General features: G+C 43.6%; 1 protein-coding gene across 6 annotated transcripts in view; it reads right to left on the bottom strand.

The window, feature by feature from the left end:
* LOC137307210 (tensin-2-like) overlaps positions 1 to 26,186 on the bottom strand; it is a 245,814-nt gene that overhangs the window by 106,929 nt on the left and 112,699 nt on the right. For all 6 annotated transcript variants that reach the window (XM_067976607.1, XM_067976610.1, XM_067976608.1 and 3 more), the window contains exon 3: positions 22,512 to 22,549. In XM_067976607.1, coding sequence (XP_067832708.1) covers positions 22,512 to 22,549 — 38 coding nt within the window. The remainder of the gene's footprint in view (positions 1 to 22,511; positions 22,550 to 26,186) is intronic.

Below are 26,186 nucleotides of genomic sequence, written 5' to 3'. Positions count from 1 at the left end.
TGACTTGGAAATATATCGTTGTTCCTTCGTCGTCGCTGGGTCAAAATCCTGGAACTCCCTTCCTAACAGCACTGTGGGAGAACCTTCACCACACGGACTGCAGTGGTTCAAGAAGGCGGCTCACCACCACCTTCTCAAGGGCAATTAGGGATGGGCAATAAATGCCGGCCTCGCCAGCGACGCCCACATCCCATGAACAAATAAAAAAAAACTTTCTTCAGGTAAATTGGCAGTCGGTTTGCCACGAAGCACCAGGTTGCTTAACAATAGATTTCAGGAAATATCACAATCTTGTATATCCCAATATTATATATAAAGCCAAATGGACATCTGAGAGTGATTACAAGGCTGTAATCTAATCACGGGTTTCAGATGATATCATAAGCCACAAGAGTGAAGGTCCTGCAGTTTATAACAATCATCTGAACCATGAGATGAAGTCACAACCATGAAATCATTTCCCATTTCGCTCATGTTTTATAATGTGGAATTTGCAGAGACAGTTTTATTCCAGGTTTGCACCCTACTTTTCCTCAAAACAGGTGTCATGGTGTAAATTGTTGGCCAGTGTCGTTGGTGTGTGTTCATATCCACACAGGGATTAATGATCCTGATGTAATTGTTCCAAGCGATAAACCACATTTGCCTACTGGGCAGCAAGTATCAATAATACAAATACAGTAATTACAAATGGTACAGTCATTTCATTTTATCGAGGAGCCTAGCTGAAGGACAAATGCCTAGAGTCTAGGACACCACATAGTTGAAAAGAGTAGGCGACACAATGAGGTAAATCAGTAAGCGTATATGACACCACACTCAGTGGATCTTTGTTCTTACTTGGGCAGTAAAGTGGCAGAGCAGATTTGTTCCATTGAGATGAAAAAAGTCGGGCAGGTTCTATAACGGATGGACAATCCGCTTTGCCAGTTCACTGCCCACGCAGTGACGATGAAGATGAAAATCTACCCCAGTGTGTTTTGCGTAACACAATCAATATGCCTTATGAAATAATATATTTCATTAGTGTGCATCATAAAGATTCTTACTGATACTATTTTAAGTGATGGGTGCAGTGGGACACTAACTGAGCCGAGTCCCAAAAATCCACACTCTTTGGCATTGTTTTCAAACAGTCCCCATTCTGCCATGTAAAATACTAAAAGCAGTAAAAATGTAAAAAAAAATACACGCAGCGAGATAAACAGAATATGATACAGAGTGGGCTCTGAAGTATGGATTTACATTCCAGTGTCATGGATGACCTGTACAAGTCACACTTGAATTTGTTGCTTGTGGCATCATCCAGACTAGTAAGATATAAATCGCAGACTCCCACCTTCTTCACCATACTGTAGCCCCCTTAGAAACATTTCGCTTAAACAATATAAAAGGATTGAGTTTACCTTGCACAACAGAGCATATTTTAAATCAGGCTTGAATGGCAGGTCTGGTTTTGACTATAGTAGGTGGTGGGAGGATGGTTGCATGTTAGTTTCTTGAAGCAAGCCGTTATTCCCATTAAAACTAAGCTCACAATCCCCAGCTTTGCTTCTTCTCAACAGGGTTGCTATGTAGCAGCTGAGGTCAGCGTGATGTCTGTTGTGTATCTCTCATCCCACCCATATTCCCCCAGCGTTTTCCCAAGCTGAGCTCATTGCCGTGCCAAGACATTCAGCAATGCCTTTCAGAAGTGGAAACAGTGGCATAAAATAAGTTAACTACAGCAACTCTAACCAGTTATGCTGCAATCAAACATCTGTCGACCATTACAACAAAAGGGGAAAGGTTAACCCTCTGAATATCCAGCATCTGAGCAAGTTCTTCATCACTAATCACCCCCAAATCTTTGCAAAACTTCAATGCAGAAACTACAGAATGTTTTGCTTCTGTGAGTTAAAGAAATAGGGGTAGAAATTGGTCCTGAGCGGGAGTGTTAAACGGGCGGTATCGCATGGGCCGCCTGGTATACTCCCGAGCTGGTATACGTCCCGCCCATTATAGAATGGATGGCCCGTGCGTTACCGCCAAAGTCGAATTTCACCCTCATGGTTTCCCCGAGCTTTCTGCAGATATTGTTGGTTATCAATGGACAAGGAACATTTAGGTACTCAGACCTTTGGTAACTTCAGGTAAGCTATGATCATTGTTAACAAATCATTAACCAGTTTTTTTCATATATTGAGGAACCTAAGTGAAGGACCAAGGCCCATAGAGCAGGATACCACCAAAGTGGAAAAAGAGATGAGATAAAGAAGTAATGTCAAGCAGCACCAAGCTTGGGTTATAAAAGCCTGTACATCATAGGAGGAATGGAAGACTCTTCTGAAATTTACTTAACTACTTATTAATGACAGTCATAACATATCATACATACAATGAGGTGACTTTTTGCCTTATTCCCATCTCACTTCTTCTAGGAAGCTTTGAGTTGTTGCCTTGAGTGTCCTACAACTTTCTGATGTGTTCCATTTAAAATGACGGAGTGAAACCAAGCAGAAAGATGACTTGAAAATTGTGTTATTTTCTTTCTTTATTGTTATATAAAAGACTAACATTTAAGTGTGGGTTTTGTCTGTCACGCTTCAGGTGTCACATGCAAATTCTGTGTCAGACTTGCAATTGATTGGCTCAAATTTCATACACATAAAACAGCAACAGATCACAACTGAGGAATGCACCAATGAGTAAATAGCAGGCAAGAATGAAAACTACTAATTGAAAGCAGGCAGTCTGCAAATAGTTACCAATCGAGTGCAGGAACCAACAAAATCACTACCCTCAGTCCATGACTTTCTACCGAAGCCATTAACCTCCAGCATGGAACTTTGTCGAGTACTTTATGAAAGTCTAAGTAAATAATATTTGCTGCATTTCCTTGGTCCACAATGGAGATGACATGTTCAAAAAACTCCTTTGCCCATTAGGAGCCATATTTTTCTCTGTACAGAAAAACAAGGAGACAAGCCCATTTCGAAAAGTTATTGATGACCCACTAGTGAAATCGCAGGACATGTGATTTGAAGACATGTCGTACAATGCCATTAACATGGGAATGGAAATAAAACAGCTAAGCAGGATGCATCTGTAATGATGATCTTTTAACTCTTTTCAAGCAACTACCGAGTCACTAAATTGATGTAAAAAGTCAGAAGGTTCATTGATGCAGCTGTGGAGGGTGCAACATTTGTACAAGACGACTCGGTAAAAATGGAAAATCCCAACTTAAACAGGAGGCACGGCATTTCCTGGCGCATAGTGAAAGGAGTCGGACGCACATGTTCACAGCTGGCACTCAATAAACAATGCACTACTCCTGATCCCTACAAGCTCACTCACTCCACAAAGTATTACTTTCTTGGTTTTCACACTAATGCTAACACAAAATGTATGACATGAGGGCTTAAATCTTTAAAGCAAAAGAGTTTTTTTAGTTGAGAAACTGTCAGAGGTGATGTAGTTGAGATTTAGTTGAGAAACTAAGCCAAGGCCTATAGTCCAGGACACCACCAAAGAGTAAAAGGGAAGGCGAGGTAACTCAGGAAGGTAAGGAGGTCCATAGTTTTGAGGCCTGGGGAAGTCCATTATGTTGTGTGACAGTGACACGGATAATGGTTCAATCGTTGCATTGTAAGTGTGGAAATACAAAAAACATTTTCATTGTTATCACAGCACCCTTCCCCACAATGCCCCCCCCCGAAACAAAGCGTGCGCTAAATATTTTATAACTCACTTCATGGCTCATGAGTTCTAGAACTGTAAATAATGCATAAATCAACTGCTAACAATGTAACAATACAACTCAGGGTGGTGACTTCTGGCTGCTCGCCACTACGTCACCTCTGACAGTTTGCCAGTGTTTTCTATAAGCATTTGTGGATAGTCTTACACTCGCCCGCTGTTTATATGGGAGCACAGTTCAACACAATCTTTTCTCCATCTCTGCAATTATATTAAAATAAGTACATATTATGTCATGATTCTCCAAAAATCCCAATCTCCCTCCTCCTCCCTTTCTTCCCTCCTCACCTGAAGGTGGTGAATCATACTGAGGTATGATTCCACAGGCACTCACTGCCCTCCAAGGCCAAAGTGACTCCTTCCTTTCACGTGTGAGCCTAGACAGTGAATATTGACAGGCTGGTCGACCAAGGTGAGGGGAGGGGCATCAGAAATCCTCATCTAATGTCTATACTTGCGCACCTTTCAGCAGGGGTTACTTGATAGTGATCAGGAGCAGGAATTACATCGAAACAACAACATAAAAACAGGCCATTTGAAGGCTGCAGCAATATTTTCACATGCATGTCATCACACCTGTGGAGTACAGTAGTTCAGTTGATAGTGATCCCAGCTCTGACCACAAGGTGTCGATTTCAGGACTGCTGCAACTTTAGGGGAACTTGTGCTCATACAAGATGTGGAGATGCCGGTGATGGACTGGGGTGGACAAATGTAAGGAATCTTACAACACCAGATCTTAGAACCCTTCACTCACTCACCTGACGAAGGAGAAAGCCTCCGAAAGCTTGTGATTTTCAAATAAAACTGTTGGACTATAACCTGGTGTTGTAAGATTCCTTACATTTGTGCTCATACAGATAGCATCCTTTCCAAAGAGACATTAAGCCAAAGTGTTGCCTACATTACATTAATCACAAGGACTAGGGGATACCACACGTACCTTGACCGACAAAGAATTGGTTTCCACCAGGATCTCAAAATAATGAGACATATAAATTCAGTTAGCAATATTTTTAAGTTTTAAGTTTTAATATCTTTTATCTTTTTGACTTCACCTTTAACTGCAAAGAGTTGCCATTTGTAGTTTTATGTTTGAAAGAAACCTGTCAATAAAGGCTATTGTGTTCAGAGTTTCTGTTTGTTTCAGGGGGTATCTTCTTTGATTGTGATGTTTTCACAATACATTCAAGCAAAAATCTTGCAGGATTTTAATTTGTCCAAAACGCATCTCATTTTTCCTATCAGATTCGTTGCAAAATTCTAATAGATTCCAGAAGATGTGTGAATTGTATGTTCTCCTGGATACTTTGAGGATTTATACTGTGTACCTTAAAGAAAGCCTTGCATTTATATAGCATCTATCACATCTCAAAGTGCTTCACATGCAATTAATTACTCTGAAATGTAGTGACTCTGAAATTACACCACAGGATGCAAATGTGCAAATGCTCAATGTGTTCATCTGAAATTCCTCTCTTCGCTAATTTAGCGGAGGTGCTAACTCACTTGAAATAAATGGGTAACAACTCCGCCAAAATAGCAGAGAGGAATTTCAGATGAACACATTAAGCATTTGCATGGTAGTATTCTACGGGGGACTCTCAGAGTTTGTGGCTGTTGCTATGTAAGCCAACGCAACAGCCATTTTGCACAGAGCACGATCCCACCAACAGCAACTAGATGAATGATTAATCGGTCTGTTTTTTTAGTGGTGGTTGCTGTTGGGTGAATATTGGTCAGGACATTGGGAGAACTCCCTGCTCTTCCAATAGTACCATGGGACCTTTAGCTTCAACCTGAACAGACAGAACAGGCGGATGGGCCTCAACAGGACAGCACCTCTGACAATACTGCACTCCCTCAGTACTGGATTCGAGTGTCATCATAGCCTATGGGCTTAAAATCCCGTTCCAGACCAAACTCTAGTCGAATATAAATTGATGCAATGGTTACATTGTGGTATGGAATTCAGCCTATTTTTAGCATCTCCCTCTGGCTGAGATCAGCAGAGACCAAAGCCTGGGATGTTCCTGGGTTCTATGATCCAGAACCATATTGGGCGGTACAGTTTCCCACTGGACCATCACTTTGGCCTGTTTTGCTAGATTTTTTTTATTTAATGTTCAAAATTGAATTATATCCACTGAGAAAAACCCTGTGGGAAGCTGGGAACAGGGCTGATTAAAATACAGTTTTAAAATGTGGCTTTTCATTCCTCCATTGGGAGCAGACTGGAAAAGTTAGCAGGGCCTGTAAACCAAATAATATTAGTTCTTCCCAACGTTCTGCAGCCTTGCTATTTTTCCAGCAGCTGAGCTTATTTACTTCAGACTCACAAAGACTTTTCTTTCCAGAATCCCTAGAGTGGAGATACAGTTGATTCTTGAAGCTGTGCCATGACACTCTAGATTTATGGGAGGGGGAGGGTGATGGAAGGAATGGGTCATCAACCTTTCACTGTTTCCTGGAACAGTCCAGAAGAGTAAAGGTCAGGGCAAGCCAGTAATGTGCACATAATTATCAGTGTAAACATCCCATTTCAACTCCTCTGTCTCAGGGATTATGGAATGTCCCTGGAGATCGCATATACTTTTGCACTGGGCAGGGTTTGGGTGCCTTATGGCTTAAGATCGGTACCTTCAGATGATGGTGGAATGTATCGTGGTAAGACCATGTGCAAGACCAACGGTGAGATAGTGGGATTGTGAATGGAAAGAGCTAAACAGAAGAGTGAAAGGGGAGAGAGTATGATAGTGAGGTGTTGTGACATCTATGGTCAGCCTGGTTATTTTGAATGGCTGACTGACCGACCCTGGCAGTAGTTAGGATGTGTCCACTCCCCCTTTGAGTTTATTTGGTGTGGAAAGAGAAAAAATGTTAAAGAAGGAAGTATTGCTCCATAATCTGACATGTTAGAAAGACAGATATAATACATTTACAGGTGTCTCTCAGTCACCCCTTTCTTCCCCTGTTTTATACTTACAACCACTATCTAAAGGTAGCCTGGCAGTGGAAGACCAGAGGATCCATAACCAGAAAAGATCCTGCAATCCACCTGACTGGTCCCAAAAACAATTACCTCCAATCACCCACATTTTGAGTAGCATTCCTCTTGCTGTGACATCTTAAAGTTTAGCTCCAGTCACGTCATACACCCACAATTCAATGTCACCATTTATGATTCGAGATGGAGCAGATTCACAGTACAAGGAATGCTAGACAAAATGTCTGCTCCCAAGGTTGCCTCTAGCCAGCAGCTCTAAAGCATAAAAGAGAGTTACAAGGAGTGACTGAGACACACCAGTTAGTGCTTTCGAGTGCAGCTCCTGGCTGAGAGTACGATATTGTGGAGTTATCTTGTACTCTACTGTCCTGGCTTTATATATCTCCTATATTGAGGATTATCCTTAATAAAAAGAACCTCTTGTAATCAGGGCTTCAAATATGGGGTGTTCCAGACAGCCAAAAGTTGAAAATAAGGACACTGGCGGGCAGTGCAGTGGGACATGTCTGTACACCAATCCACCCCAGTGGTAGGATGTGGGATCATGTCTCCAGTTACCCTCAGGGTAAATGCACAACCCTTACCTTGTCATCACTGGAGACTAGGGTCTCGATTTTCAAATGAAACTCCAGGTGCGTTGCGGGTGGGAAAATCGGGACAATCCCGAGTGGGTAAGGAACCCGGCTCCAACCCGCCGACTTCCGCGTCTCACAAACGCATCTGTGTGTGCACAGGGTTCTGGAATCCGGGAGTAAAGAAGTAAATGTAACTCATTGAGGTACTTAAGGTACTTTATTTCTGACATAGTAGATAGTTAAAACGATTTTCAACTTAGCTGGGCGGCTTTCCCACAGCTTCCGATTCACGCCTGGTGAAACCAAGCATGAAGGGCTCGATCAGGCAAAAATAAACTCAATTAAATTAAATAAAATAACATGTCACAAAGTTAAAATAAATAAACCTACCTTTCAAACGATCTCACCTGCACCCCCCTGCTCTCACCCCCCCCCCTGATGTCTCCCTCTCCGATGTCTCCCGATGTCCCACCCCTCCTCCGATGCCCCCCCCATCTTTGTTCCCCCCCACCCACTCTCTGTTCCAGTGCCGGATGACGTCACTCTCTCTCTTCCCCTCCCCCCAGCTCCCGTCAATCAGGTGCGAAACCCGGAAACAAGATTAATGAGCATCAATTACCTCGCGATCGCGTGGGGAACGGGAAGATTTTATTATCCGGGTTTGCCGCACACCCATTGACCCCTCCCCCGCACCACCCCTGCCATTTGAAAATTGAGCCCTAGATGATTCCCCACAGGGAAGGAACAAAATTGAAGACTGTCTGAGAGAGCGCCGGGAGTAGGTTTCTTGGTCACAGAACATTGCTCAATAAGGGAGGGATCTAAAAGAGGTTAAAAAAAATTGAAATGGGTTGAAGAAACAAGGAAACCTGTTCAATTTGTATGAGAATCTCTACCTAAGAATGGTGTCTTTTTTTTGTAAAATGTGACTTGAGATTGGGGAGCAAATCAGAGCAAATTTGTTTTAAGGAGACGCATCACAATGTCAGTTAAAACACCCATTTTTAAATTCTAAAATGATGCTTTGAGTTCAGCTTGAAGAAATTGTGAAACAATTGGGACATGTAAGACATTTTCAGCGTTTCACATGCTGTGCCCTTTTGAACTATATATCAACAAACTCTTAAAATACTCTAACATCTGGAATTCATAATCATGTCCAAATTAGAATAAATAGTCAATTAGGAACTGGGGATGATATCAGGAATGCAAAACACATTTAGATGTTTGATTGACAGATATTTGGCAGATGCTGCTGTGTGTCAGTATTTTAAGTACAGTTGTGTTTGGTTTTGATTACTATCCATGACACTTCATTCAACTCTTGGAATTTTTAATCTCCTTTCCTCATTTTTTAAAGTTTTTTTTGGGCTTTCCTCAGCCAAACACCATTCATCAACACCAAACACCATTCATAAGGGGGCAGTTTTCTGACCCGAGCTCAAAACTCTACGGATGCAGTTCCATCACTGCCAGCAGGGCATTCCTGACATCAGGCATGGCTGGACCTGCCTGCCTCCTTGTGGGTAAGTACCTTGTTTCTGCTTCCTGTCTTCCCCTGAAAGCTTGGCCAAGGTTGGGAGCCCATGATGTGGCAAGTTGTGGGTGTGAACCAATGCTCTAACCAAGCTGTGCTGCCACCTGCTAGCACACCAGAACACGACAGCAGCCTGGAGGGAAGTCGGAAAGGTTTGAAGCTCTGATCACTTGACCTATTCTTTGTCATTCACCTTGTTTTTGACAAAGGTACACAGGTACTGTGCCTACCATTTAAAGGGGAACTACTTCCCCTTTTAAAAATAATTCACTTTAGAAAAGACAATTTATTGTCTATCCGTTACCAAATTCTTAATCCATGTACTGCAGGATTGTGGAGATCCTCGTAACATTTTTTTCAACACAAGTGAGGCCCTCTGGGTATTGCTATTAATGACGATGTATCTACAATGACGCGATGGCTGGACTGAAGCCAGTATTGTCAGCTACAAAACTTCCATCCTGCGCAAACCAGTGAAGCCTCAATACTGAGTGTTCTTAATATTAGTTTGTAGGGGAAGCAGGGTTATGGTTGGGGTGAGAAATTCAGATTACTGATGGGCAAATCAGTGCTGGGAGAACTAGAAAGTGGGATTGGGTGACTAGAACCAGGAATGGGAAAAAGCATAACTAGGCAGGAGTGTAGCATCTGAACGTCAACACACTTTTCAAGGCTACGGATCAAAAATCGGATAAACTGGGTCATCCATGGACACACAAAGGAGCCAGTGACAGGCGGCTGGCAATCAGCCCTTTCATTCTAAGACCCTGGGAACATCATCCCCCTTTGGTGCTTTCTGCCCCTAGATAGCAGTTCGACCCTTGCATGATAAACACTGAGGGGAGAGAAAGGAGCGAACTAAGAGGGAAATCAAAAATGAGGAGGTTGGAAGGCTTTTCTGGAGAAAGTTGAATAATCAGAGACCTTTTATTCAACTACACCTCTGACACTCCAGGATTGTGTTTCCAGTAACTGAGATACCCTTGGGGTTTGTACTCCGAGTCAGTACTGTGGCAATAAGAATCGAAGTGTTTCTCTGTTTATATGAGCAAAAATACAGATATTAGATTTCAGTGTGATGCATTTCTAGATTATTAAATCATATGCAGTTTCAAGGCTGAGGGTACATCATAGGTTCTCTGGGGGACATGGAGGCCTTAAAACTGCGTCCTTTTTGAAAGCCTGTTTCCAACATTTTTGAGACTCCTGATACTTCTTCATTTGTATTGGATTCAGTATCGAGCACGACATCCTGACACCACGGTGAAACAGTCACTGAAATCAGATAGCCGCCATTCGTTTTGTAGTGGACATTGGTCTACTGGAAATACATGATTTATAACAATGTGGAAACGAGGATACAAGCATTATGTTGCACTGCATATTAAGGTCACTGAGGTTAGAATCCATTAAAAAAAGAGCAGTTGCCTTGCAATGAACTCAACCTGCACTCCTGCCCTGTTTAGAGTACAGTATTACCATTGAATTCATGTAATATGAAACCTAGTAATAGCATATGTGTCCACCAGAGAGAGCCCGTCACAGATGTAATGTGCCTATTTGATAAACTCTTGGCGGATATGTGTGAATTGGTAGCAAGGCAGAGCAACAATAATAGTCACCTTTTAAAGGCTTATTTCCCCCCCCCCCCCGCAGTTTCTTCAGAACCCAGCCCTACACATATACAGACAACCCTGTAATCTCAGAATGTGTGATCCACCAGTGTTTTCAGTGCCAACTTCATGCCATATAGGCGCAAAATGCCAGATTCAACCTAGGCAGTGTGAACAGGCGTATAAAAGGTCATGAAGATTGATTTAATGTTGTTAAAAAGCCATTCCCACACTTTCCCCAGTTTTAGCTCTCGTCACGTTTATTTGCTCTAGCCGAGAATGACTGATACAGTAGCATGGCTCAATGGTGCCCGCTTTATTCTTCAGCCTGGACAAGAGTCAGTGCCATTCCATTACTGGCCAATATGAAGATGCTGTCTGTGCGACTGTCCTGATGTTTTTTTCCCACATGTCAAACATTCATCAGCTTGACAGGTTGACCTGCGTGTAGCAACTTTTAGAAGGTTGATCTGCATCAAATACAATCGCACATTAATCATCATGGTTCCAGTCTCTGCAGTCTTTTGCTAACTTAACAAAATGTAATACCTTGTTTCTTCATGCAGCATTATATCAATATGAAAATGGTTTGGTCACTGTATCAACAGAATGTCAGTGATCTTCTAAATACCTTGAATGAGGTGTGAACATATACTCTCTAGGAGTTGGTTTCAAGGCAGTTTCATGATGCATTCTTGCCAGTGTAAACTCAACCAACTTTGAAATCTGTAAACAATTTTACAACACCAAGTTATAGTCCAGCAATTTTATTTTAAATTCACAAGCTTTCGGAGACTACCTCCTTCCTCAGGTAAATGTTTACCTCGAAAAACATTTACCTGAGGAAGGAGGAAGTCTCCGAAAGCTTGTGAATTTAAAATAAAATTGCTGGACTATAACTTGGTGTTGTAAAATTGTTTACAATTGTCAACCCCAGTCCATCACCGGCATCTCCACAACTTTGAAATCAGCATTCAATTTCTGTTCCTCATTGCTTGCTGCTGATGTAACTTTCTGTTCCAACATATTTATATGACAGGACTAGGTTTCCATTTGAGAAACTACTGCACATATGCTGCTGGTAAATAAGACAAATCACTGCAGAGGGAGAAGCTGCTGAGAAAATGTAAACAGCAGCACAGCCAAGATAACATGGAATGTGAAATGGGTTTGAGAAAAATACCTCAACAGCTAACGTAAACAGGGTGCTTTGAGACCTTCCTGGAGCCCCATCACCCAAGTAGTATACGGACTAAAGCACATCACGAAGGCTGCACACTCAGTCTTTTACACAACTTTGGTCTGAAGAATGATTCTTGTTCTGTTAAAATAAAGGGTAAAGAGTGTTCCTGTCTGGTAAACCAAGTTACCTAGAAACTGATGTGAGAACAAAAAAAGGCTTGAAAAAGAAAGTACTTGTATTTATACGGGGTCTTTCACATTATCAGGATGTCCCAAAGTGCTTCACAGCCAATTAATTACTTTTGAAGTGTAATCACTGTTATGTAGATTAACGTGGCAGCTAATTTGTGCACAGTAAGATCCCATGAACAGCAATGAGATGAATGACCAGATAATCTGTTTTTGGTGGTGTTGGTTGAGGGAGGAATGTTGGCCACGGCATTTTCCAGAAGTCCCCTGTTCTTCAACTAGTGCCACACAATCCTTTATGTTCACTTGAACAGGTAGACAGGGCCTCGGTTTAATGTCTCACCTGAAAGACAGCACCACCGACAGTGCAGCACTCCCTCAGTACTGCAATGAAGTGTCAGCCTAGATTATGTGCTCAAGTCTCTGGAATGGGTCTTGAACACACAACCTTCTGACCCAGAGGGGAGAGTGCTACCACTGAGCAACATGGGACCACCCCGCCCACCAACCCATGTAAGTGAAACCAGACAAGGCTTTATCCCAGAATAAATCAGCCGTACATTGAATACCTGCTATCTTCCCTGGGAGCAGCCAGATGTACTGCAATGGTCTTATCAAGTCCTGGGCAACCTTGTGTTCCCCATCCGTTCCTTTGACCAGCTTGTAATCAAGTTTAATCAACTAACTGTTCCACAAGGAAGTTTCCAATCCAAAATGGGCATTCTGTCAATTAACTAGAGATCTGACTTTATTCCTGTGGAGTCATTTGAATAATTGCTGTTCGGTTAATTTTTTTTTCTTTTTGTGCAATTGAGAAGGTTTCTATTTGGAAAAGGATACAATACCTTCCTGTACGTTAAAACTGATCCAATTCAACATTTCTCAAGTAGGAGGGACATGGTTTCACTGTCTGATGGCACCTTAATATAACGTTGAACACTCTGGCTTTATATATATTTTGGTTCTGAATGCTAAGTATGCAGTACATAGATGAAGTCAGTAGAGGGAACTCTTACAGGACCAGTATATTTCGTCGCACTCCTGGATGGGAATGACTGACAGCAAATCTTTGGGGTGTTGCTGAAAACAGGCTGTGCACGTTTTATATTAAGAATAGCAGGCAGAGGAGAGGAAAAAAAGGCTTCAAAACTAGGCTCAAGCTCCTAGTGTAATACTGGAATAAATCCAAACTGAGATTTATTCAGAAAATTCAAAGCTTTATTCCCTTATGAATAATGGGATATGTTGCTGGTTTCTTGCTTGTGGTCCTATGGTGGCAGAATATGTTTGCACATCTTCAAATCCATTCCATCTCATTTGCATACTCTAGTAGCTAAGAGACTATCCATCCAAGCTATCAGTTCAACAGCCCAGGACGCCCTCACTTCCTCACATAGCAATTTTGTTCCACTCTTCACTGCCTAGCCCAGAGTGCGGAGGGTTTAAATATGAACCATCCAAACTCCGAAAAAATAAAATCATCCCTGCTTCAAACTGGCATCATGCAAGCACTCCTAGTGGCACAGTTTACAAATACACTGCATGGTGTGATATTAAAGCCATACAGAGCAGCAGGTACCTGTGCTGAACAAGTTGGCCTCAGACAGAGCAGCAGTTAGGGTGGTAAAAGCACCCGTGGGTTAGGGAGCAGAAAGTCAGAGAGTTCCTGCTCTTAGGAACATAGGAAGCGTAGGCCATTCGGCCCCTCAAGCCTTTCCACCATTTAATTAGATCATGGCTGATCTGTATCTTAACTCCACCTACCCACCTTGGTTCCATATCCCTTAATAGACTTACTCAACAAAAATCGATCAATCTCAGTTTTGAAGTTTTTAACTGACCCCCAGTCTCAACAGCTTTTTGGGGGACAGAGTTCCAGATTTCCACTCCCCTTTGTGTCTCGTTTGCTATTCAGTGAAAGTCATGTGGGGACAGGATTTCCCTGAATATCACATGAAGACTGGCACTTGGGTGTGCTACTGGTGGCCGTGGAATCCGCCACAACCTTCAGGAGAAGAGAAAGCTTGAAAAGAAAGTGATCATAAACAGAATGTGGGCTCGGAATCCACGTTTCATCAGTTCCTACCTAGGCCACTAGGTGGCACTTCCTGGGGGTCGGCTTGTACCACCCTGCATCAATTGGCCAACAGCTCAGGTTTCCAAAAGGAATGAGTCAAGTCAGGGAAATGAGCGACAAAGCATCATATAATAAAAGGGATAAAAGATCGGGCCAATGTACATCCAATGTATAAATTCCACGAGGACAACATTTTTACATTTTCAAAAGTACAAACAGAACAGACTTTTCTGATTTCTTTTTTAAAGAATTCTCCAAGGCATTCAGCTATGTCAAATCTGCAGATACTTAATCTCCCTTGTTGCTCAACTTTATTTTTATAGCCAATTAGTTCCACCCGTCCTTGTATCTCTTTGTTTATTGCCCTGTGTCTTAAGCAAATACTCTGAGGTCCTTAGACAGGGACACAATGGCAATTAAATCATTCAGCTAATTAACAGTCATTTTTGGCCACGGGCAATTTAGAAATGGGCTTGTCTGATGGGATTCTGGAAGAGTGAGTGATCCCAGGTCCGTTTTGTAGTTGATTGGAGATTAAATTTAAACTCAGAGTACAGACTGTCCTTTACAGCCTCTAAAACATGAATTTCCACATGCAACAACTGCCAAATCCATTTACTGTTATGTTTTCAGTGACCCTGTATAACACTCTGTAATACAGAGCAGATTACAAGATGGGTGGCAGGTGATTAAAAATGCTTGAAATATTACAAATATATATAAAAACTTTAGGTATGCACGCACTTGAGGCATCTGTCACACCTCAGATGTCACATGTTGTCGAGCGGTTAGAATGTGGAACATGCTGACACAAGGGGTAGTTGAGGCGAATAGTGTAGATGCATTTAAGGGGAAGCTGGATAAGTACATGAAGGAGAAAGGAATAGAAGGATATGCTGATTGGGTTAGATGAAGAGGGGTGGGAGGAGGCTCGTGTGGAGTATAAACACCAGCATAGACCAGTTGGGCCGAATGGCCTGTTTTCTGTATTGTAGACATGATGTAATGCACATTTCTCTGTCACACTTGAAAAAGATGAAGAAACAAAGATACTCACATTTGGGTTGTTGGTTGTAAGAAAAGGGGAATAAAAGGATGTGGGATTTGAGCGGGCCCGTGGGATTGGAACCACTGCTCATGTGGAAGATAAACACCAACACGGACAGGTCGGGCTGAACAGCCTGTTTCTGTGTTGTAATTTCTCTGTTAATTTATTTAATGTACAGGAAAACTCTCCAGCAGCAGAAAATACCAGAGACACAAGCCCCAATTTTAACTTGGGGCGGGAATCGGGGGAGGTGAGGGATTGAAGCAGATGGTGTTCCGTTGCCCCCTCCCCCACCTGGAGATATTAACTCCTGGGTCTCATTTACATTTCCCCACGGTGACTCCAGCCCAAAGCCGGCAGGGATGACGTGGAGGCCGGCGGGCGGGAGTGGGAAATCGGGCGGCTGGAGGCCGCCACTGGGAACCAAAAGGAAACGGTCCCCAGCAAGGTAAGTCGGGCAACGAGGGGATCTGGGCCAATTGTGGCTGGAGGTGTGGGGGGAGTGGGGGAGGCCCGGGGCAGAAGAGGCCCAAGGTTTCCTCGTTGGGCCAGGAGGAGAAATCCTGCTCTTCCTTGCCCGCAAGGAGCCTCACAAAAATGTAAAAATTCAACAATTACCTCGGCCTCTTCTGGCTCGTGCTATTTGCCGCCAGCTTTTTCTGACGCCTTGGAGACTGTGCGTGATTCGTATGCTTCAGAGTTAAAATGACGTCAGGAGCCAAATCATGTCGTTGGACCCCGACATTTGAATATTTATGAGATCAATGCCTGCCTGCAGCGGGCGGCCTCTGGGCTCACGAAAACCCGGGAGTTAAAATGGCTGGGGAGGGGGGGGCTGTGGGGTACGGGAATTCTGTGGGTGCCACTCGGCCGCCACTTTAACACCTCTGCCATTCCCGCCAGGCAGGCAAGGTTAAAATCGGGGCTACAATATCTGCCGCCTCTTAATTGACTCACCCAGTGTTTAGTTAACATCAATTGGACTTTATAGCCTTGTGAAAGGTCGCTGTGTGTAAGGTGGTGTCTGTGATGTGACCATGTCAACCATGTTATGTGTCCAGGCTCTAATTACCTGAAAACCAGCCTGATTTGTGGCTCCCAGTCCCAAAATGGATGCTGGAACCTGGGAGGCAGAGGAACAAAAGTATTCAGCCATTTGTTCAGGAACAAAGTTGGATGGAATAGAGTATATTAAATGATAAAAAATAGGGAAAAATAGAAGAGAGGCAGAAAAAATAGAGGAAACAAGATGGCAGGGTTTAAAAATGTTTTTTTAAATAAATATTTGTTTTTTTTATGGTTAGAGAGGTAATGTGACAGTAATAAACACACTTGACATTAAAGTAACATTATTACTGTGATATTGGGGCTCGATTCAACTGTGTGTGAGCTGAAAACTTTCTTAGAAATAAATGCCTGGCACAGAGAGACTGAAATTCCCCAGAGTTGCCAACCATCGAAGGGTTAAGAGTCTCATCTTTGTTAGAGAGAGGAAGCATTCAGGTCAGCATTAGTTGATTTTAAACACTGGCCCCAGTGGACCGACTGTAATATTTTGTGATAATACCAATCAAAAGGATTTCATATAAACCTGCACACAATCCTTACCCAGTCACTGGTTCTAATGTCCAAGATTTACATTACTGAGCTGTTACATACACAACCTCTTCCTCATTATACTCATATGTGATCATTTAAGTCACCCATTAAACTTCAATTAAGATGGTGTCTACTTGTTCACTCAGTGAGAACCATCAAATAGTATCAAACTATTGAGCGGTGCTCTTTTGACTTGGAGAACACACCTTATTTCAAGGTCACTTGACTATGAGCAAACACTGGAGGTTCTATTATCCATCGCAGTGTCAAGATAAAGAGTAAATCAGAAAGCTTATTCTCTTGGCACTTAACTGCATGTCTTATTTTCATTCATTGCACTGCAGATTTATGGTCTGCACCACAAGGAGAATGAGGTTGATGAGAGAAGAGTTTAATGGATTTAACAGATATCCTCAGGTTGAACTCGCAATATTGTGTACAATCCACAAAGTGTGATAGAACGCTAGACAGGCTGTGGCTGCAGTGTCGCAGGTAAAGAGAGATTGATGTAGTTTAGGGGCATGTGGTGCAAGTGCTGACAGGCTGCCTAATGATTCAGGTGAATGAGTGCCAACCAACAGAGAAATTATGCCAGTTTAGGAGGCAGAAGAACACAATTAGAACAGACACAGGACATTGTTGCAGCAGTCTTGGTTTGATGAGCAATTAGCAGTCAAGAGCAGAGATGAATGAAAGAGAAATGTGCAGCCCTATGATCCACCACAGGCACACAATAACTGCAAACACGTTCAAAATAAATAACAAAGGATGTACAATCATGTTCTCCCAGATGGAAGAAAGACTAACCAGATAAATAAAGGTCAGGACTAAAAGGTTGAGTGTTAATCACATGCTTTCTCAATTTGGTAAGTATGTGGATTATTGATTGTTATTTAATCACAGTTTAAGGATTTTTCTTAGACTTAAGCACTAGGCAGTATAATATATGGCCTTCTTGGCTGTCTAAATTTAAATCTAGGACAACATTGAACAGCACCTCAATACGATTACAATCTCCTCAATCAAACTGAACTATCCTGAACCCTCAGTGAAGCATAACTGATAAAACACTGTGAGAGACGAGCTTAGTACATTCATCTGAAACTCCTCTCTCTGCTAAAATAATGGAGAGAGGAATGTCAGTGACGACATTCAGTGTTGGTACCCTCCTATCCCAAAGCGTGATTTTAGGGCCTGTATTTTTATTGATTAGAATTAAAGAGCACAAATACAGCAGGTGCTAGGACGTACCTACTTCACCCAGTTTGGGGCCTCCTCCTGCAGGCACATTTGTCACAGATCCCTCACCCCCAACACACAAACCACCTCCGAGGAAGAGACAACAGACCAACACACAAGGGGGAATCAACTAATAACAGTCATCAGCCAAGCCATGCAAAGGAAGTTATCCCAACCTACAGGATCGCTTAAGTTCTTTTTAACCAAAGTATTCTGAAGCACTGTTGCCACGACGCCCAATTAGTGACTTCAGTGTCTCCAATTGTGTGCTCCTTTATATAAAAACAGGGAACATATTCAGCAAAACCACGACAGAAATCCTTTAGATAGGCAGGACTCTATTATAAATTCCTTAAAACATATAAATTGGTTTTAACCCAAATAAAAGAGAAAATAACTCATGTTATAAACAATTAAATTGAGAACATTTGCCCATCTTTGATGTTGCCCAGCCTGAGACTCAGTGTGAAAGAGAGTTCACTGGTTTTAAACCTGGTGCTACTATTGCTAATCATGCTCCTTCCTTCCTCTGTCGGTCATTAATTGTAGCCAAGCCTGTCAGCTTAGTACAGCTGAGTTCACAGTCAACACAACTCGGTTTTGTGACCTTGCCGTCCATCCCATGACCCTTTGTTCCTACATATGCAAAACTTTGGCTCAGTGGGAGAAGCTTTATTTTTAATAGTCAATCATGCAACCTGAGCTCAAGTATCACCTTTGACCCACAGAAGCAATAAGCATTTGCAATTCAGTCTAGTGTTGCGTTCCAACTTGTCTTAAATGGCCATTAAAGAGAAAATCCAGGCCACAGAGGACAATCCAAATATCACATTATTTGCCAGTAGGACTTTCACATATAAAAATACTTGAGAAAAATCTCTTGCATCTTGACTACTGTCAGCACATACCATTGAATGTCTGACTCCATATGTTATCTTCCAATAACTCAGCAACCACAGGAAACACCATTACTACTCGACAGCATCACACGAGCCGATGACTTGGATGGTTCATGGGATGTGGGCGTCGCTGGCGAGGCCAGTATTTATTGCCCATCCCTAATTGCCCTTGAGAAGGTGGTGGTGAGCCGCCTTCTTGAACCGCTGCAGTCTGTGTGGTGAAGGTTCTCCCACAGTGCTGTTAGGAAGGGAGTTCCAGGATTTTGACCCAGCGACGATGAAGGAACGGCGATATATTTCCAAGTCGGGATGGTGTGTGACTTGGAGGGGAACGTGCAGGTGGTGTTGATCCCATGTGCCTGCTGCCCTTGTCCTTCTAGGTGGTAGAGGTCGCGGGTTTGGGAGGTGCTGTCGAAGAAGCCTTGGCGAGTTGCTGCAGTGCATCCTGTGGATGGTACACACTGCAGCCACAGTGCGCCGGTGGTGAAGGGAGTGAATGTTTAGGGTGGTGCATGGGGTGCCAATCAAGTGGGCTGCTTTATCTTGGATGCTGTCGAGCTTCATGAGTGTTGTTGGAGCTGCACTCATCCAAGCAAGTGGAGAGTATTCCATCACACCCCTGACTTGTGCCTTGCAGATGGTGGAAAGGCTTTGGGGAGTCAGGAGGTGAGTCACTCGCCACAGAATACCCAGCCTCTGACCTGCTCTCGTAGCCACAGTATTTATATGGCTGGTCCAGTTAAGTTTCTGGTCAATGGTGACCCCCAGGATGTTGATGGTGGGGGATTCGGTGATGGTAATGCCGTTGAATGTCAAGGGGAGGTGGTTAGACTCTCTTGTTGGAGATGGTCATTGCCTGGCACTTGTCTGGCGCGAATGTTACTTGCCACTTATCAGCCCAAGCCTGGATGTTGTCCAGGTCTTGCTGCATGCGGGCTCGGACTGCTTCATTATCTGAGGGGTTGCGAATGGAACTGAACAATGTGCAATCATCAGCGAACATCCTCATTTCTGACCTTATGATGGAGGGAAGGTCATTGATGAAGCAGCTGAAGATGGTTGGGGCCGAGGACACTACCCTGAGGAACTCCTGCAGCAATGTCCTGGGGCTGAGATGATTGGCCTCCAACAACCATGACCATCTTCCTTTGTGCAAGTTTTCCCCCTGATTCCCATTGACTTCAATTTTACTAGGGCTCCTTGGTGCCACACTCGGTCAAATGCTGCCTTGATGTCAAGGGCAGTCACTCTCACCTCACCTCTGGAATTCAGCTCTTTAGTCCATGTTTGGACCAAGGCTGTAATGAGGTCTGGAGCCGAGTGGTCCTGGCGGAACCCAAACTGAGCATCGGTGAACAGGTTATTGGTGAGTAAGTGCCGCTTGATAGCACTGTCGACAACACCTTCCATCACTTTGCTGATGATTGACAGCAGACTGATGGGGCGGTAATTGGCCGGATTGGATTTGTCCTGCTTTTTGTGGACAGGACATACCTGGGCAATTTTCCACATTGTCGGTTAGATGCCAGTGTTGTAGCTGTACTGGAACAGCTTGGCTAGAGGCGCAGCTAGTTCTGGAGCACAAGTCTTCAGCACTGCAGCTGGGATGTTGTCGAGGCCCATAGCCTTTGCTGTATCCAGTGCACTCAGCCGTTTCTTGATATCACGTGGAGTGAATCGAATTGGCTGAAGACTGGCTTCTGTGATGGTGGGGATATCGGGAGGAGGCCGAGATGGATCATCCACTCGGCACTTCTGGCTGAAGATGGTTGCAAACGCTTCAGCCTTGTCTTTTGCACTCACGTGCTGGACTCCGCCATCATTGAGGATGGGGATGTTTACAGAGCCTCCTCCTCCCGTTAGTTGTCTAATTGCCCACCACCATTCACGACTGGATGTGGCAGGACTGCAGAGCTTTGATCTGATCCGTTGGTTGTGGAATCGCTTAGCTCTGTCTATAGCATGTTGCTTCCGCAGTTTAGCACGCATTTAGTCCTGAGTTGTAGCTTCACCAGGTTGGCACCTCATTTTTAGGTACACCTGGTGCTGCTCCTGGCATGCTCTTCTACACTCCTCATTGAACCAGGGTTGATCTCCTGGCTTGTTGGTAATGGTAGAGTGAGGAATATGCCGGGCCATGAGGTTACAGATTGTGCTGGAATACAATTCTGCTGCTGCTGATGGCCCACAGCGCCTCATGGATGCCCAGTTTTGAGCTGCTGGATCTGTTCTGAATCTATCCCATTTAGCACGGTGGTAGTGCCACACAACATGTTGGATGGTGTCCTCAGTGCGAAGACAGGACTTCATCTCCACGAGGACTGTGCGGTGGTCACTCCTACCAATACTGTCATGGACAGATGCATCTGCGACAGGTAGATTGGTGAGGACGAGGTCAAGTAAGTTTTTCCCTCGTGTTGGTTCGCTCACCACCTGCCGCAGGCCCAGTCTAGCAGCTATGTCCTTCAGGACTCGGCCAGCTCGGTCAGTAGTGGTGCTACCGAGCCACTCTTGGTGATGGACATTGAAGTCCCCCACCCAGAGTACATTTTGTGCCCTTGCTACCCTCAGTGCTTCCTCCAAGTGGTGCTCAACATGGAGGAGGACTGATTCATCAGCTGAGGGAGGACGGTAGGTGGTAATCAGCAGGAGGTTTCCTTGCCCATGTTTGACCTGATGCCATGAGATTTCATGGGGTCCAGAGTCAATGTTGAGGACTCCCAGGGCCACTCCCTCCTGACTGTATACCACTGTACCGCCACCTCTGGTGGGTCTGTCCTGCCGGTGGGACAGGACATACCCAGGGATGGTGATGGAAGAGTCTGGGACGTTGGCTGAAAGGTATGATTCTGTGAGTATGGCTATGTCAGGCTGTTGCTTGACTAGTCTGTGGGACAGTTCTCCCAATTTTGGCACAAGTCTCCAGATGTTAGTAAGGAGGACCTTGCAGGGTCGACTGGGCTTGGTTTGCCGTTGTCGTGTCCGGTGCCTAGTGGTCCGATGCCGGGTGGTCCGTCCGGTTTTATGACTTTTCGTAGCGAGATTTTACAACTGAGTGGCTTGCTAGGCCATTTCAGAGGGCAATTAAGAATCAATCACATTGCTGTGGGTCTGGAGCCACATATAGGCCAGACCGGGTAAGGACGGCAGGTTTCCAGATGGGTTTTTCCGACAATCCGGTAGTTCATGGCCACCATTACTGATACTAGTATTTTAATTCCAGATTTTTATTTAATTCATTGAATTTGATTAATTGAGTTTTAAATTCCCCAGCTGCCGTGGCGGGATTTGAACTCATGACTCCGGATTTTAGTCCAGGCCTTTAGGATTACTGGCCCAGTAACATAACCACTATGCTACCGTCCAGAAAATCAATACAGTTTGAGGCGTTTACCCCAAAAGCTAAACTTTATTTTTGTTGTAATAGAACTGTGCGTCTTTCAAATTCTGAAGAAATCACAAGATTAATTCTAACTGTCAATCTCTACACATTAAAGGGCTCGTTGATGAATATAATCCCTCTCGAGCATAAAATAAGAGCTGGTGAAATACAAGTTCACAGCTATATAATAAGCCTATTTGTTACCTGACTAAAACATCATTAAGGAGAACACAAGGGTTAGAATGTCTGAGCATAGATGTTAATCACAAGTATCTGTGGCAGATTTTTTAAGGGGGCGGGGGAGAAGAGGGAGATAGAAGTTTACCGAATTAAATCAATAAAACTAAGCTTTGGAAGACTCGCCCAGCTCAAGTTGTTAACCAGGTTAGCACATCAAATAACTTAAAGCAATGAGCATCTTACCTTTGGCTCACATTTCTTGTGACTTGCTAACTTGCAGACTGGAGGAGAGGGAAAGAAAAGCAAATATAAGGTCAATATTCAAGAAAATTCAGCTGGATCTCTGATAGATTGTAGACACCTCGATTGTTAGGCACTTTCCAAACCTTTTCTGATATCCTGATGTTATGTTAGCAGTTCCGATCATCTTGGCTGCGAAATAAAGTCCTGCACGACATTACCAACACAGCAGAAGAATGCAGCTGAGCTGTTTTACAACCACTTTAGCAGAGTGTATGTGGTCTCGGGAGAGATTGATGAGACTATGGACTTCCAGATATGCATGCACTTATATGCATCATCGTAGTGTCCTCTGCCGTTAATACTTATATCAGAATGCTACAAAAAAGGTTCCTTTTAATGGTACGAGACACACACATCTTGCATCATCCCGCAGTTTTCCTAGGCTAAAGTGATACTGTACAGTTGATATCCTTTGCTTCAAGTATGAAATGATTGGGATACTATTGAAAAAGTCAATTCAGTTGTTTCATTAAGAACATATGTTTTTAAATATGTGAATTATTAGATGATGTAGTGGCATGCAGAAATTGAATCAGGTCATGCCAGAGCATTTAAACATACAGCTGAGAATGGAAGATGCCAACAGGGAAGGCGGCAAGTGGAAGAGGGAGAGACAGAGACAGTCGTGTAGTGTCATGAGGAATAGGATTGCCCAGAGGGAGTGTCATTCAGGAGGCTCACTGATGGGATGTCTCATCCCCAGGTAGGGCCAGACATTCACTGATGGATTCAGAAGTAATGCCACATACTCAGGAGGTTCACAGACAATCTTGTCCAGGTTGTTACTAGTGACTCACTAATAGAATAGAATGTTATACAGAATACCCACAAATGGGCCACCTTGGCCAACTAGAGTGACTCAGGAGACACGCTAATGGATGTTTGATTCAAGAATATTACTTAGAAAGCTTGAAACGTTCTTTGATAAAATGGACATACATTGCAATGCCGACACACTGCTGCTGGGCGACTTGTGAACATGGCAGCCCACTAGAATTCCTAATTGCAAAATCCAGTTGTGTGAGGCTATAGAGTACAAATCAATGGTAATGACTCAGTCTCTCCTGCTCTGCTCGGTGCTGGAACTAAATCATGCCCAAATGACCATTCTTCACGTGCAAGCCCAGACAGCGAGTGTGGGTAGACTGAGGGGAGTATCATAGCCGAGTCTGGCCATGCTTTTACCCAAGATCAAGACACACTCATTCCCTAGTTGTAGATTTATCGGGTTTATCGCAAACTTGGATTTGCAAACCCTTATTCTCCAAACATGACTACTCAAAAAAATTGAAGCCAACGGGGGGAGAAAAGTACAGTTTTTCTTTCTAAATGGCTCACTGAAAATTAAAACAACAAACAAGTCTCCATGTTATTTCAGTACTACAAAGAAAAGGCCTCGGACCCTAAAAACAGGATGTTTCTCTCGCCTGAAACTGCTAACTTCTTGAGAATGCATGGAAAGTCGGAAAAAACCTTTAATGGACTGAGAACAGGCCAGCGCGGTGGTGCTTGATGCTGCGGCTCGAGTGTGTTGTGCTACGAAATGGTAGGACATGGATTCAAGCTCACAACCCTGCATGCTGAGAGATGCCAACCTCGGCTATACTGTCATGCAGGTGTGTCAAGTGATGGCCAGGTGCATCGACACAGAAAGGGAGGAAAAAGTCAGGAAAGTCACACTCTTTGTGTTGGCCAGCTCAAGACCAGAAAAGGGAGAGGCCTTGCTCTCAGCTAGGATTGGTGTGTAGCCCTTCTGACCACAGAAAGGAATGGGGAACAAATATACAAATAAACCCCAACTTTGCAGTGGAAAAATAAAATGCAAAAATGGAGGCCTAGCCAGCAAAACTAACTAATGCACGGAGCAAAATGCATCCAGAAGTCAAAAAATAAACAATTGAAAAAGAAAATGACCTTCTCCCTTTAAGAGGCCTATTTCAGGTCCCGAACAGTCCACTGTGCCCAATTTTTATGGGTGAGGCTTGTACTGTAGGCGGATCCTCACTAAAAGCTGTAAAAATTTGGGCTGCCCCCATTTCATATAGAATTTGCATATTTTCATGAGGCCGTCCACGTCAGTAGTGCAATCTCATTTTTTGGCCTATGGTCAGGCGTCCAATTTTTCGGCCTCCGTTGGTGTGGAGCCTCGCAAAATTTACCCTACAGAGTAAAACTGATCCCATCCTGAAGAGGCACAGCCAGAGACCATTGAAACATTCTTTGAAAAGCGATTTGGAAGGAGTACAAGAGGGTGACTGTTTTCACACTGGAGAATGAAGAGGAACTGGCTACATTCAAGCCAAGCAAAATTGGCCTTTAAAACCAAGGTAAAGTATAATTTATGCACCATTTACAGTATGGAAATGTGGTCTGGATTAGTCATTAGTTCTGTGGCGTATCATAAATCGTCTGCAGGAGGAGTTGCTGATTATTTCTGACATTCCACCTCTGCTAGCACTCTTTTATAAACGTGGCTAGTGAGTCCCTACTCTATTAAAGATCATTACATTTCATTTCCTTTCTTTGTGTGCCAATCCTATTATTTATTTACAGTGTGTTATTAATTAGAATTCTGCTCCACTCTGTGTGCCAGCTCTTACTTCAGCCTCTGGCCTGCGTGGTGGGTTGAGTGCTGAGTCCCAGTGAAGCCTGCAGCCTCCAGTAGTTCTTACTCTCCTCTCCCTTCAACCTCTGGTCAGTGTATCTCCCCACCCCCACCTCCCTCTCTCTCTCTCTCGCGTTCACAGATTATTAGTCTGTCTCTCAAGTGAGGTGCAGAGCATGACCAGTTTCGGGACTCTCAAGTTCTGAATAAGGCGCCCCCTTGTGTTAGTTGGAGTGGAACGCTCATCGTTCTCTTGCAATGCTAAAAGGATTGAAGGTAAAGGAAGAAGTTGAGACTGTTATGGAAGTGGCCAGTTCATGTAATAAGGCAACAAGATGGAAGGGTGTTAGTGTGAGTCACTAAATTGATGCAAGTTTGCAATGCAAGATACTACTCTCTGGCCCAAGTAGATTTATCTGTTCTTTTCTACCTTATAGTTTGGATACCCAACCAATCATTATTCAAAACCAAGTGGCAAATGTGAGCAACTGGAGCCTGTATCACTGAGATCACACCACCTGGACCAGTTTCGGGACTCTCAAGTTCTGAATAATACCCCCAGTCAATCACAACCAATCACATATTATAGAAATGATGAGGATTTAAACAATGAGGGGGGAGAATCTAACAAAGGACGAGTCCTTGCAGCTGTGAGTTGGCATAACCCTCCATTAATGATTTCTAATGATTTAACATGTGGCAACCAGGCCTTGCACTGGACGGATAGTAATGGTGCTGTCTGTCATGGCTGGAGACACCAGACACATAAACACTGGGCTCGGCTGGAGATCTGTAAATACACGCCCAGCTTTCACTGAGAGACAGCAGCTCAGTGAGCTCACTGGCGATATGGAATTTCTTCACTCATGTATCTGATTAACACAGTTCAATGTGGTGGAGGGGGGGGGGTTGGAGGGGCAGCGGTGAAGAGCATTTACTGTAATGCAGGATATTTCCCTGTGGAAGTTACTGTCAGGGACTTTCCAATTCAACCTCATTTAGTAATTTGT

Source organism: Heptranchias perlo, chromosome X, assembly GCF_035084215.1.
Source record: "Heptranchias perlo isolate sHepPer1 chromosome X, sHepPer1.hap1, whole genome shotgun sequence".
In the NCBI taxonomy this organism is placed as follows: domain Eukaryota; kingdom Metazoa; phylum Chordata; class Chondrichthyes; order Hexanchiformes; family Hexanchidae; genus Heptranchias; species Heptranchias perlo.
Note: the sequence above shows the minus strand (reverse complement) of the source record. Positions and strands in the feature narration are given on the sequence as shown.